The 16,706-nt window shown below is 42.7% G+C and overlaps 2 protein-coding genes across 2 annotated transcripts in view; both read right to left on the reverse strand.

Moving 5' to 3' along the window:
* Positions 1-16,706, reverse strand: part of LOC132216081 (oocyte zinc finger protein XlCOF6-like) — a 128,737-nt gene that overhangs the window by 43,455 nt on the left and 68,576 nt on the right. The window lies entirely within an intron of this gene.
* On the reverse strand, positions 6,956-10,965 carry LOC132216111 (gastrula zinc finger protein XlCGF26.1-like). The gene has a single exon (XM_059665202.1). The coding sequence runs from the start codon at positions 9,760-9,762 to the stop codon at positions 8,113-8,115; it is 1,650 nt and encodes a 549-aa protein (XP_059521185.1). The 5' UTR covers positions 9,763-10,965; the 3' UTR covers positions 6,956-8,112.

Consider the following 16,706-nt stretch of genomic DNA (forward strand, 5'->3'; position numbering starts at 1 on the left):
GATAGCTTGGTGGTTGAGAGTGTGGCCCTGATGCCCCAAGGTTGTGGGTTTGATCCCCCATCAGGGCACATGTACGGGACAACCAATGAATGCATAGATGGGTACAACAGCACATCAATGCCTCACTCTCTTTGTTTCTCTATCTCCCTTCTTGTCTCTGAAATCAATAAATAAATGCTGCCCGGTATGTGTCACTGATTGAGCATTGACTCATTAACTAGGAGATCACAATTCAATTCCTTGTTAGGACACCTGCAGATTGCGAGCTCAATCACCAGTGGGGGTTGTGCAGGAGGCACCTGATCAATGACTCTCCCTCTCATCACTCATGTTTCTCTCTCTCTTCTTCCTCTAGGACCATGGTCGGCAAACTGCGGCTCGCGAGCCACATGTGGATCTTTGGGCCCTTGAGTGTGGCTCTTCCACAAAATACCACGTGTGGGTGCGGACATACAGTGCAATTGTAACTTTGTTGCCCATGCGCTGAAGTCGGTTTTCGATTTGGGTGAGTCTATTTTGAAGAAGTACTGTGGATATTTGGCTCTGTTGACTAATGAGTTTGCTGACCACTGCTCTAGGAAATAAATACATATATTTAAATGAATAAATAAATCCAAGAATAAATAAATATCCCTAGCCACTGAGCTTCATTGATGACAGTGCTGGTTTGTGCACTAGAGGGCTAAGGTTCGATTCTCAGTCAAGGGTAGATACCTGGGTTCCAGGTCCCATCCTCACTCACAGTAAGGCACATGTGAGAGGCAGCCAATTGATGCTTCTCTTTCTCTCTATCTGTCTCCCACTCTCCCTAAAAAAAAAAAAAATCAGTGGAAAAAAATATCCTCACGATTCAGGTGAAGATGAAAGAAGAATAAAGAATTAAATTCAGAAAAGTTACAGGATGCAAAATAAACACACAACCATTAGTTCCATTTCTACAACCTAATAATAAATTCTTTGATGGAATAATGAAGAATATAATCAAATTTACAAAAGAATCAAAAACAATAAAACCCAAAGGAATAAATCCAACCAAAATGTGAAACATCTGTACAGTGAGTACTATAAGACAGTGATGAAAGCAATGAAAGAAAACCCAAATCAGTTGAAAGACAACCTGTGTTCATGGATCTGAAAGTGAAATATGGTAGAGATAGCTATAGTACACAAACAAACTACAGATTAAATGCATTCCCAAAAACTCCAATGGTATTTTACAAAGAAATGAATGGAAAATCTAGAAATAGAACCAAAAGACCTCCATTAACAAAAGCAATCTTTTTTAAAAAATATATTTTATTGATTTTTTACAAAGAGGAAGGGAAAGGGATAAAGAGTTAGAAACATCAATGAGAGAGAAACAACAATCAGCTGCCTGCTGAACACTCCATAATGGGTATGTGCCTGGAACCAAGGTACCTGCCATTGACCAGAATCGAACCTGGGCCCCTTGATCCGCAGCCGATGCTCTATCCACTGACCCAAACCAGACAGGGCGACAAAGCAAATTTGAGCAAGACGAAAGATGGTGGCATCACAATGTTTGACTTCAATTTATTACAAAGAGAAAGCAAACAAACTGTGTGTTGCTCAAGAAACACAGACCTGCCGTAACCGGTTTGGCTCAGTGGATAGAGCGCCGGCCTGCGGACTGAAAGGTCCCGGGTTCGATTCCGGTTAAGGGCATGTACCTTGGTTGCGGGCACATCCCCAGTAGGAGGTGTGCAGGAGGCGGCTGGTCGATGTTTCTCTCTCATCGATGTTTCTAACTCTCTATCTCTCTCCCTTCCTCTCTGTAAAAAATCAATAATATATATATTAAAAAGAAAAAAGAAAAAAAAAGAAACACAGACCCATACATCAACAGAAAAGAACAAAAAACACATAGAAATAAGCCCAGGCACATACTTTTAAGTAATATTTGACAAAGCAGTAGCCACAGAAGAAGGGAAAGATAGTTTCATCAATGAATGGTGCTGGTATACATCGACATTCCCGTGTAAAACAAAAAAACTGGACACCACTGATAAAATGTAACTGAACCTGCAGGAGAGAAATGAGTATCAATGCTAAAACTTAACACTCCTCAGTACAACCTAGAGAAGTTTTGGAGGTTTGTTTTGGACAGGAGTTTCTGAATGTGACACCAGCCACCACACAAAATAGAAAACATAAACAGTCCACAATGCAACAAATAAAATAAAAATACCGTCTTCACTGTACAACAGCAATAAACAAAACGCAATGAAGGGCAATCTAGAGGACAGAAGAAAATACTAACAAACCATATAAAGGAATCCCTTGGAGATATTGTGGATTCGGCTATGATCAGCACAATAAAGCGAATATTGTGATATAGACAGAAATTCACACAAATAGTTGGAGTTCCCTGGGAATAATGAAGGTATGTTAAATGTATACTGCAGGCTAATACCAATGCAGTGACTCTGCCTCAGAAACAAAGTCTATATCACTTCACTAACAATATTTAATTGCTAAGCACTAATAACAAGCATCTGAGCTTGCTAGAAACATGGTGGCACTAGACCTGCTGAACGCAGGGTTGCCAACAACATGGACGTTGTAGAAAAGTGTGTTTGGGGAGCAATATCTGCAAATATCTATTAAGCACATGCAAAATATGTGTTCCTGTATGTCATAACTAATTAATATGTAAAATCTACAAGGTATTCAAAACACTCTAATAAAAAAATACAGTTAATAAACATAAGGATGTGGAGACAACTTTTTAAAAATATATACACGTGCCCAATAGGAATATAGAAAATTCTTTTCTTACTAATCAAGGTGGAATCCTTTAACCTTCCTACAATACTACCAACCACAAGCCCTTCCCTGTGAATTTAGTGCAGCCGGAAGTATTGGGACTTCAGAAATAGAAGAGACCAGCAGAAACAGACCAACCGTCCCAGGACAGCAACTACCCAGGAAACTGGAAAAATCAAGCAGTACCACAGTCTACATGGGAGGACAGAGCACACCCTGGGGGATGGGGCCTGGGAAGGCTCAAAGACAAGTCCAGGTCACTGGTGAGAGCGAGGGTCTTACCCAGGGAGGATAGAAGTTCAAAGTTTTCTAGCATCACATTCAGGTACAGCTGTCTCTGACCCTCATCAAGGAGGCTCCATTCCTCCCTGGAGAAGTACAGGGCAATGTCCTCAAAGGTCACGCCAACCTGTCAGAATCAAAAGAATTGAAACTAGAGCAGACTTTCTGAACCAGTAATTCTACTCCTTACACACCTCCCCCACCCTCAACCTCCTCCAGGGCACTGGTAACTGTGGACACGAGGCCCTAATGCCAGTGCAGGCTGCTCTCACATCACAGTCACATTACTCACTGTGATTGCCCTCAGCAGAGCAGCTGGGTTGGGTGGGAAGGTTTAAGGGAGGGGAAAGGAGGGGAGGGGAGGGTAAATAGCAATGGCATTTATGGTCTGGGCAATGCCTGCAGGGCCCCAGCTTTCCTGCCAAGAAACACCACTGCAGTCTCCTAGATCCTGCCTCCAAGACAAAGCCAAGCGTGGGTTTAAGCTTTGGCTTTATGTCCCCACACCAGATCCCGGTGGCTATCAGCTCACACTTCCTCCACATGTGCTCACCACTGGGTAATGTTCATCCCCTTCCCATGTTCAGACCCCAGGTTCACTCCTCAGCTCTGCCCCCTTCCTGCTCCAATGCCACCGGATCTCGCTGGACTCACCCATGAACTTGGCATATGGCGTGTAGAGAGCTTGGAGTCCAGCCGGATCCAGGACCACCCCAGGCCCCTGATGGACCCACAGCCGGGAAAGCCCCGAATGAGTCTGTGCCGTCCTCCCTGCAGCCTCTGATCTTTCCGTCAATACTCACAGCCACACCCTCAGGGACCTTCAGATGCAAGTCACCCCGGTCCTCTCTGCCCTGCACTTGCTGTGTCCTCAGAAGCCGCCACACTCCTCTCTCCCCTCCGCCTTCCTCACGGCCCTCCACGCGGGACTGAGCTGCAGGGCGGGACAGGCGCCCTCCCCAGGCTGTGGTGTGTGTGTGAGGAGGCGGGGAGGGCCAGGGGGATCGAACTCACCTCAGCCCGTCTCCTCCGCGGGGGCGCCGCCATTGCCCTCTGTGGGCTGAGCGGGGCGGGAGCAGAAGCCGCTGCAGGAATGGCGGTCCCTCTCCCGGCCCTGGCGTGGGTTCGGGCGGTGACTCCGAGCTTCAATCCCAAGTGTGAGGTGTGAGCACCACTGGAGGCTCCGACCATGGGCTGTGAGGCGGGGAGCAACGCTCTCCGGCCTTCTCCACGGGACTGAGCCCAACAGCTCGCGACCGCCTGAGACAAAAACGTGAAAAGACAAATTCCGCCAGGAGGACTACCGGTCCCGCCCTACAGAAGCGGCCAAACGGAAATGTCTTCTCTGAGCCCCTATTGGCTCAGCTTAGTGGCATTCCACGCTTGGCCTTGTGGGTAATGTAGTTTTTCCGCTTCAAGGTCAGGGTGCCATATGTCTCAGTTGACTCCTGGACTTGATTTAGGGTCAAAGAACCCAAGAATACACCAACTACACTAGGGATCCTCTAGAGCCTTCTGTGGAGGTGATATCAGCGGAAAGTGTTTTTCCACAACTTGCATGGCTGGTTTTCCATATCTTTCTTCAGGACCTGCTCTTTCTGAATGGCAGGCATTGTTTTTTCATTCAGGACATTTGAGATGTGTCTCCTTCAGGCCATATGTAGCTGAGGGAGGTGGCTCAATTCTCTAACTCGATCTAACCTGACTCCATTGAATTCATTATACAAAGTTCATGTCACAAAATACACTCATACTTAAGAGCATCTGCTTCTGATGCCATCCAAAATGTCAACTCTAGCCCTAGCCACTTTGGCTCAGTAGATAGAGTGTCAGCCTGCGGATGGAAAAGTCCCTGGTTCGATTCTGGTCAAGGGCACATGACTTGGTTGCAGGCTCAATCCCCACTGTGGGGCATGCAGGAGGCAGCCAATCAATGATTCCCTCTCATTATTGATGTTTCTATCTCTCTCTCCCTCTCCATTCCTCTCAGAAATCAATCAATATATATATTTTTTGAAAAAAGTGTCAGCTCTGCCTGGGCTGCAGTGTGGATAAGATGGCCAAGAATGCCGAAGCCGGTTTTGCTCAGTGGATAGACCGCCGGCCTGCGGACTGAAGGGTCCCAGGTTCGATTCTGATCAAAGACATGTGCCTTGGTTGTGGGCACATCCCCGGTGGGAGGTGTGCAGGAGGCGGCTGATAGATGTTTCTAACTCTCTATCTCTCTCCCTTCCTCTCTGTAAAATCAATAAAATATATTTTAAAAAAAAGATGGCCAAGAAATATGTGAAAAAATGCTCAAAGTGACTGATCATCAGAGAGATGCAAATTAAAGCAACAATTGGATACCACCTCACACCTGTCAGAATGGCTGTCTTCAACAAATCAACCAAGGACAAGTGCTGGGGAGGATGTGGAAAAAAAGGAACCCAATTACATCCTTGTGGGAATGTAAACTGGTATAGCCATTATGGAAATCAGTTTGTAGTTTTTGCAACAATTTTAATATGGAACTGCCATTTAATTCAGTGATTCTACTTCTAGGAATATATCATAAGAAACTTGAATAAATCAGGTAGAACGTATGCTGCTCTCTGTTCATAGCAGCACAATTTACAATAGCAAAAATCTGGAAACTGCCCAAGGATCCATCAGTAGAATAGTGGATAAAAAAACTGTGGTACATTTATACCATGGAATACTATGCAGCAGTAAAAATGAAAAATCTCTTACCTTTTCACATAGCATGGAGGGACCTTCAGAGCATCACGCTAAGTTAAATAAGTCAGTCAGAGAAGATAGTATCACTTGATCTCACTCATATTTGGAATAAAATTAACAAAAAACTGATGGAGCAGATTCAGAGATGCCCCGACCCGCGGGACAACAACAGGGGAACGAAGAGACACCGTTGGAGAATGAAACAAACAAGGGACACGAAAGAATGGAGGCAAGACAGTGCTCTGATCAAGCCTCAAACTTTATTCTCATAGCGGCAGGATATATACTGTTTTAGGAACGGGGGTGGGGTGGGGGGTGGGTGGGTCTATGGGCAGTAACCTATTACTAGAGATTTATTAGGCTCCTGATGGCTGTGCTTATCAGCGGAGATGTGTGATTTAGCAGGCTCCGGATGGCTGTGTGTTTATCAGTGGAGATGTGTGATTTAGCGGCTGTGTGAGGGTAGTTTATCTTTTAACTGCTGGCCAAATTGCAAGACACAGGTGGTTTCTGGTAATTAGGAGTTTCTGGAGGAACCAGAAACTTAAAGTTCTTAAGATGGCTCTGTCTAAGCCAATATCTCTAATGGCTCCCAACACAGAGACATGGAAGCATGGAATTACTGCAGAATGTTAGAGGGAAAGTGGGGAAGGATAAAAAGAAATGTGCTCAGGTAAAGATTAAAAACACACACATGCACACAATAAAAACAAAGTGACCTGAGTCTTGAGCATTTCCTTCTGTTCTCTGAAAGCAAGGGGAAAGCTCTAGCTTGATGGGTTCTGGGTCTGCTCTACATTTGTGTTTATAAATCTGTCTTCAGTCAGTTATGTTCCTGGAAATGCTGATACCCCTCCATGTAATGTTCTCCTGCTTCCCGTGAGTCAATTGTTTTGGTGTTGTAAGAAATGTCCAAACCTGTGGAGACTTTTTCTAAGTTTATTTGACCCTAGTTGGCGACATTTGCCAGGAAGCAAAATAACAACATGTTGAATAATGGTCAGGAGAACGACAGTTTTACACCGTTTTTATACATTACACTCAAAGGAGAAGACATATGGGGGTTACATGAAATTCACTGGTGTTAAATTAGAGTGGGGGGGAATGAGAAGGGAAATCTCTAGGATTAAATAAAAAGTAACAAAAAAATATACAAAAACTTTGGAGTAGTCTCTGTGTCTCAATGCATCCAGCATCACATGAGGACTAGAGAGACTACAGTGTTTCCTGGGAAATTATGGCCAGCAATGTAAATTTAGCAAAAACCGCTGAGCTAATTTCTGCACCATAGTATTCCCCCAGGGGCAAAAATGTTTGAGACCCCATATAAGTTTTTCACATCATCATGCTTGGAGAGCCCATATCTCCTTATAAACTAACCTATGGAGTCAATTGAACACCCAACATGAAAGAAATCTTAGGGAAAAGGCTTCATTATTTTGCAAAGAAAGAGCCGTGATACTGGCATTTCTTTCATTGGTTACTTAGGCACTCAATAAATTCATCAATGGAATTTACAGAAAGACTGTCCCTGAAAATGGGAGGTCCTCTGCAAGATTATGTTTACTGGGGCCAACAGTAATCAGTCCTCTGTGGCAAATCATGACAGAGAAACAAGTAACACCAAGGGCCCAGGTATTCCTAAATTTCTTCAACAAATTAGACAACAGAGTTAGCTTCCCTGGGCCCATGAGGAAGGTGATTGAGGCTAACTGTAGGGGCCTTTATACGTGGTTCAAGTGAAATACCTTCAGCAACATAAATATGAAATGACACAGATCTGGCAAGACAACTCTGTATGTTTAACAGTCCAACATACATACATACGGTTAAAACATACAAACAAGAAAACAGAAGAGCAAAAATAGTTGCGGGAATGTTACATAATGTAGGTGATTAAATGTATGAACTAAAATTCAGACTAACGAGACTTCACATATTTTCTTATACAATTGTAAAGTCCTAACTAAGAAACTACATTTTCAACACATCTAAGAAATTTTTCACATTTGGACTCTTTTGTGCAAAGCGAATTTACAAATTGGGCAGAAAGAGATCTCATATTAATTACACTCATTAGGATTTTCTCTTGTGTGAACTCTCTGATGACAATGAGGCTGAGAGACAGTTGTAAAAGATTGTCCACATTCACTGCATTTATAAGCAATTTCTCCTGTATGATCTCTCTGATGACAGCGAAGGTTGGTGCTACTGGTATAAAATTTACCAAAGTCACTGCATTTATAAGGCTTTTCTCTTGTATGAACTTAGATGATATTGGAGACCATTGCGACCTGCAAAATATTTCCCACATTCACTAAATTAATAAGGCTTTTCTCCAGCGTGAACTCTCTGATGATTGTTAAACTGGAACTTAGAGGTAAAAGATTTCCCACATTCTCTGCACTTATAAGGCTTTTCTCCAGAGTGAACTCTCTGATGACTGTGAAGGTGGGCCTTAGTGGTAAAAGACTTCCCACATTCACTGCAGTTATAAGGCTTTTCTCCTGTATGAACTCTCTGATGACGACGAAGATTATTGCTGGTGATAAAAGACTTCCCACATTCAGTGCATTTATAAGGCTTTTCTCCTGTATGAACTCTCTGATGACGACAAAGGTCAGTCTTACTGGAATAAGATTTCCCACATTCAGTGCATTTATAAGGCTTTTCTCCTGTATGAACTCTCTGATGACGACAAAGGTCAGTCTTACTGGTATAAGATTTCCCACATTCAGTGCATTTATAAGGCTTTTCTCCTGTGTGAACGCTCTGATGACGGTGAAGTTGAAACTTAGTGGTAAAAGATTTCCCACATTCACTGCAGTTATAAGGCTTTTCTCCAGTGTGACGTCTCTGATGTGTTTGAAGGTGGGCCTTAGTGCTAAGAGATTTCCCACATTCACTGCATTTATAAGGCTCTTCTCCTGTGTGAACTCTCTGATGATTGTGAAGTTGGGCCTTAGTGGTAAAAGATTTCCCACATTCACTGCATTTATAAGGCTTTTCTCCTGTGTGAACTCTCTGATGATTGTGAAGTTGGGCCTTAGTGATAAAACATTTCCCACATTCACTGCATTTATACGGCTTTTCTTCTGTATGAACTATCTGATGACGATTAAGTTTCCTGCTGGTGATAAAAGATTTCCCACATTTACTGCAGTGATAAGGTCTCTCTGCAGTGTGCACTCTCTGATGACGAAAAAGTTTAGTCCTATAGGTGTAAGCTTTCCCACATTCACTACATATATAAGGCTTTTCACCAGTGTGAATGTTCTGATGACAATGAAGGTTACTACTCCTGGTAAAAGATTTTCCCCGCTCACTGTACTCATAAGGCTTTTCTGCTGTGAGAACTCTCTGATCATAATGGAGGGCACTGCTATTGGTAAAAGATTTTCCACATTCACTACGCTCATAAGGCCTTTCATTAGTGTACAAAGCTTCATGATCACCTAGGCTGTTACTACTGCTAAAAGCTTTCCCATATTCACTGCACTGATAAGGACTGTCTCCAGTGTGACCTTGCTGTGGAAGATAAAAGCTAGAAAATTTGGTAAAATATTTCCCACATTCAGAGCACACAAAACATCGACTTCCAACATTGAAATCTTTTTCCTGAATAAACGTGTGTTTGCAGGTACTGTTTTTCTTACATTCTTCTCTGGGGTAATAAATTTTTGTCCTTTGAAATGTCATTCCCTGTGTCAAAATAGCATTTGGACTGTCCCTGGCCTTTAGGTGGAGATGTCCTGATTCAGTAAGGACACCCTGCCCAACCTCTACAAATGAGAAACGATTCTGGGACACATTGAAATTGCAGCTGTTTGCAAGGGAGATCCTGTCCACACCTCTAATGAAAGTCCTCTCTCTCACATGTTGCTGGTGAAATTTTATAGTGAAATAAAACCGTTTTGCACATGCCCCACACCTCAACAGTATCTGTCCGTGGTGTGTTCCCTGCAGCTCCATCACGTGGAAAATGTTTCCCAAGACTAGTCCACAACTCTCACAGGGGTGGCTCTTCTGGGAAGACAAGGCTAACGTGGGATTCGTTTCCTGTGACACTCTTACAGAAACATTCTTTTCAGTCGCTGCCTCCACATTCTCTGCTTCACAGCAGCAACCTGAACAAAAGGAAACACTGGTGAAGTATGTGTCGATCCCATCAAAACAAAATATCTTCACCACGAATGTTTATCTGTCATGACTAGGCATGATGCCATAGAAAGATTTTAAGGACCAGTGAGGTATCCTCTGAGGAAATCACTGTTATACATATTGTGGCCCAAAAGTCAGTTGATGATGTAAAACAAACCAATTGAGGGACAGAAGCACAGGACGGGATACAAAGAACAGAGGAAGTTCCTGAACCAATGGCTTCTATTTGGACGTTACATGCTGGCCATGTGAGTCTGTGTAGAATAATATAAAACTGCTCAAAGTCATAGAAATTAATTGTATTAGAGCACATGACGTTCAACATCCATATAATAACATGTGTGCACTTCAAGGTGCTGCAGGCATGGACCAATGTTGGCTTGCAATAAAGAGAGACCAGTAAAAGAGTCAGACGTGCAAAGTCCAGAGAGGTGAACGTTATCTGTGGGCTGGGAATCCAAGAAAGGATCACTATTAGAACTGAGAAGTTGGCAAAATAAAAACAATTAGCACAAACAAGCATAATTGGGTGAGGAATGGGCAACCGAAAAAAACCACTGGGTTTCTAGCTATGAATATAACAAAGGCCAGCCGAGAATTCCTGCCCAAAGACCCTTCTCCTAGGCAAGACCGCCTGTGGGTCCACTGTGTCATTAATAAAGTCCTGTTTTGCCCGAACGAGTTTGGATCAGTGGATAGAGCGTCGGCCTTTGAACTGAAGGGTCCCAGGTTTGATTCTGGTCCAGGGCATGTACCTTGGTTGCGGGCACATCCCCAGTGGGGGGAGTGCAGGAGGCAGCTGATAGATGTTTCCCTCTCGTGGATGTTTCTAACTCTCTATCCCTCTCCCTTCCCCTCTGTAAAACAATCAATAAAATACATTTAAAAATCAATAATGTCATGTTTCTTCTGTGATGCAAAAATGATTCTTCCCCTTAAATCCCATTTGAGCCATTGCACGTGATAAATGATGCAAATCTGCAAAGAAAAACAACAAAGTTGGATGGTCAACACTGTAGTAGAACAAAGGACAAATGAGATGGCAGACAAAAGACCTATGTGATCCATAGCCGGCTTGGCTAAGTGGATGGAGTGTCTGCCTGTGTACTGAAGATTCCTAGGTTCAATTCTTGGGAGGGACACGTGCCTGGGTTGCAGGCTTCATCCCCAGGAGGGGATGTGCAGGACGCAGCCGATCAATTATTCTCTCTCATCATTGATTTTTCTATCTCTCTCTCCCTCTCCCTTCCTCTATGACATCAATAAAAATATATTTTTAAAAAAAGACCTATGTGAGTGACATCAGCAAGACGGCAGGATCAGAGCTATCAGTATCTGCCCTATGCTAGTGTAAGTAGACAGCTAACCATGAACAAAAACCCCATAAGAAATGGGGATAAGAGTACCATGAAGACAAACAGTATAAGAGAGAGAAATAAAGGAAAACTATATAGAAAGAATGAAGGGATAGACTGGGTGAAGAAACATATAGGAAGATACCTACAGTCAAAAAAGAGGGTCACCGTTACCTCCAGCAGCCACTGTGGTTCTACTATCATTAATCATAGTGGCCTGTTCTTCAAAAAATACTGGAAATTTGTGTGTTTCAAAACCATAGAATGGCCCTAATCGGTTTGGCTCAGTGGATACAGCGTAGGCCTGTGGACGCTGGTTCGAATCTGGTCAAGGGCATGTACGTTGTTTGCGGCCATATCCCCAGTATGGGGTGTGTAGGAGGCAGCTGATCGATGTTTCTCGCTCATTGATGTTTCTAAGTCTCTATCCCTCTCCCTTCCTCTCTGTAATAAATAAATAAAATGTATTTAAAAACCAACAAAAAACATAGAATGCCTCGGTCAGTATTGCTCAGTTCGTTGGAGCATCGTCCTGTGTACCAAAGAGTAGAGTATTCAATTCCCAAGTCAAGGCACATATCAGGATAAGGGTTCCATTTGTAGTTACCCTTGTACACAAGTCAGCCAATTGATGTTTCTCCCTTACACTGATGTTTCTCTCTCTCTCTCTGTTTCTCTCTCTCCATCACTCTTCCTCAAATATTTGAAGAAGCATCAGTAAAAGGGAGATAAGGCAAAATAATACAATACAAATATTGGCTACCCTTGAGTTAGACTAAAGCAAAACACAAAAACCAACAAACAAAAACTAGCTTCAGAGGGGTAGGGGATCCTAGGGAAAGGTAAACTGGGGGGAAAAAGAAAACATGCTTCAAAGAAATGAAAGATAGGACATTACAACTGACACTAGGAACCACAAAGCATCAAAAGAGATGTTGATGTTAGAAGACGACATGACCCTCCATAGAGAAATTGGTCAAGATCCCATATGAGCTTCTGAAATTAATAAACAAATTCAGAGCCCTGGCCATGTAGCTCTCTTGTTGAGTGTGTGGTCCCGATGCACCATGGCTGTGGGTTTGCAGGGTACATGTAGGGGACAGCCAATAAATGCTTACATGGGAAAAAACAGCAGATCAATGTTTCCCTTTTTCTCTGTTTCCCACACTCAACGGGCCAAAGAGCCTCATGTGGCTCGCGAGCTGCAGTTTGCCCACCAGGAACCTAGGAAATCACAGTTCCATTCCTTGTCAGAAGACATGCACAGGTTACAGGCACAATCTCTAGGATGGCTGTGCAGGAAGCAGCTGATCAATGAGTCTCCCTCATTATTCATGTTTCTATTGCTCTGTCCTTCTTTTCCTCTCTGAAATCATAAAATGGAGTTTAAAAATAAATAGATAAATAATTTAAGGAATAAATAGCCCTGGCCCGTGTCGCTCAGTGCTGAGAATGCCTGCTTGCACAGTGGGAGGTCATGGATTTGATTTTTTGTAAGAGGCACGTATGTGTGCTTCAGGTTCAACCCCCCTCCGACTCGGGGCACAAGTGGGAGGCAACAATTGATGTTTCTCTCTCTCTCTCCCTTTCTCTATCTCCCTCAGGAAAATAATCAATGAAAAAATTATTCTCCCGATTCAGGTGAAGATAAAAGTAGAAAGAATAGAATTCAGAAAAGTTACAAGAGAGGAGATCCAAGATGGTGGTGTTGGTAAAGGCCTATACTGGCTTCCTCCCACAACCACATCAAAATTACAACTAAAATACACAACAACCATCAGCCAGAAAGCCTGGAAAGCTGGCTGAATGGAAGACTTAAGACTAGAGAGGTAAAGTAGAAAGCACACTGAGACTGGTAGGAGGTAAAGAGGCTCAAAAGGTGATGGTCCTCTACCCATTTGGGCCACTTTTCTAATTGAGAGGGAGATGATCTCTGCAGGGGTCACCTGGAGGAGCAAGGAGTCCCAGTACTACATCAGACGCCCAGCACAGGGTCCCAGAATGGGGAAAAAAGGCCCTAATGGCAGTAAGAACTACGGGCTGTAAAAACCAGTGCGGACTGGGGCTCAGTGACACAGAGGCTGCAGGAGACCCAGCTGCTCCTCTTACAATGCCAGTACCACGAAAATTGGACAGATACATGGAAAAGGATGAAACTAGACCACCAACTCACACCACACAAAAAAAGAAACTCAAAATGGATAAAAGAATTAACGTAAGACGGGAAACCATAAAAATACTAGAGGAATCCACAGGCAGCGAAATCGCAAACATATGCCGAAGAAATTTCTTCTCTGATACTGCTCCTAGGGCAATTAAATCTAAAGAGAAAATAAACAAATGGGACTACATCAAAATAACAAGCTTTTGCACAGCAAAGGAAACCATTAACAAAACAACAAGAAGACCACTGCATGGGAGAACATATTTGCAAATGATATCACCGATAAGGGTTTAATCTCCAACATTTACAGGGAACTCATGAAACTTAACAATAGAAAGATAAACAATCCAATAAAAAAAAGGGCACTGGACCTAGATAGACACTTTTCGAAAGAGGGCATACAGAAGGCCGAAAGACATATGAAAACATGCTCCAAGTCACTAATTATATGAGAGATACAAATCAAAACGACAATGCGGTATCATCTCACACCTGTCATAATGGCTATCATCAACAAATCAACAAACAACAAGTGCTGGAGAGGATGTGGAGAAAAGGAACCCTTCAGCACTGCTGGTGGTAATGCAGACTGGTGCATTACCAGTGGAGAACAGTATGGAGCTTCCTCAAAAAACTAAAAATGGAACTCCCATTTGACCCAGTGATCCCACTTCTAGGAATATATCCCAAGAAAACAGAAACACCAATCAGAAAGGATATATGCACTCCTATGTTCATAGCAGCACAATTCACCGTAGCTAAGATTTGGAAACCGCCTAAGTGCCCATCAACAGATGAGTGGATTAAAAAACTGTGGTACAGCCGAGACTGGTTTGGCTCAGTGGATAGAGCGTTGGCCTGCGGACTGGAGGGTCCCAGGTTCGATTCCGGTCGAGGGCATGTGCCTGGGTTGCGGGCACGTCCCCAGTGGGAGGTGTGCAGGAGGCGGCTGATCGGTGTTTCTCTCTCATCGATGTTTCTAGCTCTCTATCTCTCTCCCTTTCTCTCTGTAAAAAATCAATAAAATATATTTAAAAAAAAAACAAAAAAAAAACTGTGGTACATCTACATAATGGAATTCTATGCTGTGGTAAAAAAGAGGGAACTCTTGCCTTTTGCAACAGCATGGATGGAACTGGAGAGCATTATGCTAAGTGAAATAAGCCAGTCAGAGAAAGATAAATACCTCATGATTTCACTCATTTGTGAAATATAGAGAACAACATAGACTGATGAACAGGGACAGATCCAAAGACAGAGAAACAGTGATCAGACTATTAATCCCCAGAGGGAAAGTAGGGGAGGGAGGGGGCAAGGGGAAGAGATCAACCAAAGGACTTGTATGCATGCATATAAGCCAAACCAATGGACATGGACAACAGGGGGATGAGAGCATGAATGGCGGGGGGGGGGGGGGGGGGGAGGAGGATGGGTATTTAATGAGGGGGATGAGGACACATTTGTTTTTTTTTTAAAATATATTTTTATTGATTTCAGAGAGGAAGGAAGAGGGAGAGATAGAAACATTAATGAAGAGAGAGAATCATTGATAGGCTGCCTCCTGCCCACCCCTAACTGGGGATAGAGCCCGCAACCCAGGCATGTGCCCTTGACTGGAATCGAACCCGGGACCCTTCAGTCCACAGGCCGACGCTCTATCCACTGAGCCAAACCAGCCAGGGCGAGGACACATTTGTAATACCTTAACTAATAAAGAATTTAAAAAATAAATAAAATTTCCATTAAAAAAAAGATATCAACTGCATTATTTCATGGACCTATAATAAGCTCTCCAAAAATAAAGATGGATTACTAATAATAATAAAATAGCCATAGCAATTTTTTTAAAAATATATTTTATTCATTTTTTTACAGGGAGGAAGAAAGGGGAATAAAGAGCTAGAAACATCAATGAGAGAGAAACATCGATCAGCTGCCTCCTGCACACCCCTTACTGGGGATGTGCCCGCAACCAAGGTACATGCCCTTGACCGGAATTGAACCTGGGACCCTTCAGTGCGAAGGCCAACGCTCTATCCACTGAGCCAAACCGGTTACGGCCATAGCAATCTTGAAAAAAAAAAAACAAAGTTGGAGGGATGACAATACCAGATACCAACCTATATTGCAAAAATGCCTGGTACTGGCACAAAAACAGACATATAGAACAATGCCACAGAACAGAGAATCCAGAAAACCACCCAAGACATTTAGCTCAATATTTGACAAGGGAGGTGAGAGCTTACAATAAAGTCAAGATAATCTCTTCAGTAAATGGTGTTGGGAAAATTGGACAGATACATGAAAAAAAATGAAACTAGACCACCAACTTATTCCATACACAAAATAAACTAAATATAGATAAAGTCCGTAAACATAAGACGGGAAAGCATAAAATTCTTAGAAAAATCTACAGGCAGCAAAATATCAGACATATATCCTAGCAATGTATTACAGATACAGCTTCTAGGGTAATGGAAACTAAGGAAAAAAATGAACACATTTACCAATGTTATATCCTATAAGGGTTTACTTGACTAAATTTACAGGGAACTCATACATCTTAACAAAAAGAAGATAAACAATCCAATCAAATAATGGGCAAAGGACTTAAATACACACTTTTTGAAGGTGGATATATAGAAAGCCAAGAGACATAAAAAAAACATGCTCAAAGCCACTTATCTGAGAGACACAAATCAAAACCACAATGAGATATCATCTCACACCTCTCAGGATGCCTGTCATCAAATAATCAACAAACGACAAGTGCTGGCAAGGATGTGGAGAAAAAGGAACCCTTGTGCATCGCTGGTGGGAGAGCATATTGGTAAAGACACTGTGGATTATACTATAGTTTTTACACAAAAATTAAAAATGGAACTCCGATTGAACCCAGTAATCCCACTTCTAGGAAAATGTCCCAAGAAATCAGAAACAGCCTTAGCCACTTTGGCTCAGTGGACAGAGCGTCGGCCTGCAGACTGAAGGGTCCCAGGTTCAATGCCGGTCAAGGCAACATGCCAAGTTGGGGGCTTGATTACCAATAGGGTGGGTGAAGAACACAGCAATCAATGATTCTCTCTTATCATTGATGTTTCTATCTCTCACTCTCCTTTCCTCTCTAAAATCAATAATGAAATATTAAAAAAAAAAAAAATCAGAAACACCAATCAGAAAGGACATATGTTCATAGCAGCACAATTTACCATAGCTAAGATTTGGAAAAGCCTAGA

The sequence above is a fragment of the Myotis daubentonii genome, chromosome 15 (assembly GCF_963259705.1).
Source record: "Myotis daubentonii chromosome 15, mMyoDau2.1, whole genome shotgun sequence".
NCBI lineage: Eukaryota > Metazoa > Chordata > Mammalia > Chiroptera > Vespertilionidae > Myotis > Myotis daubentonii.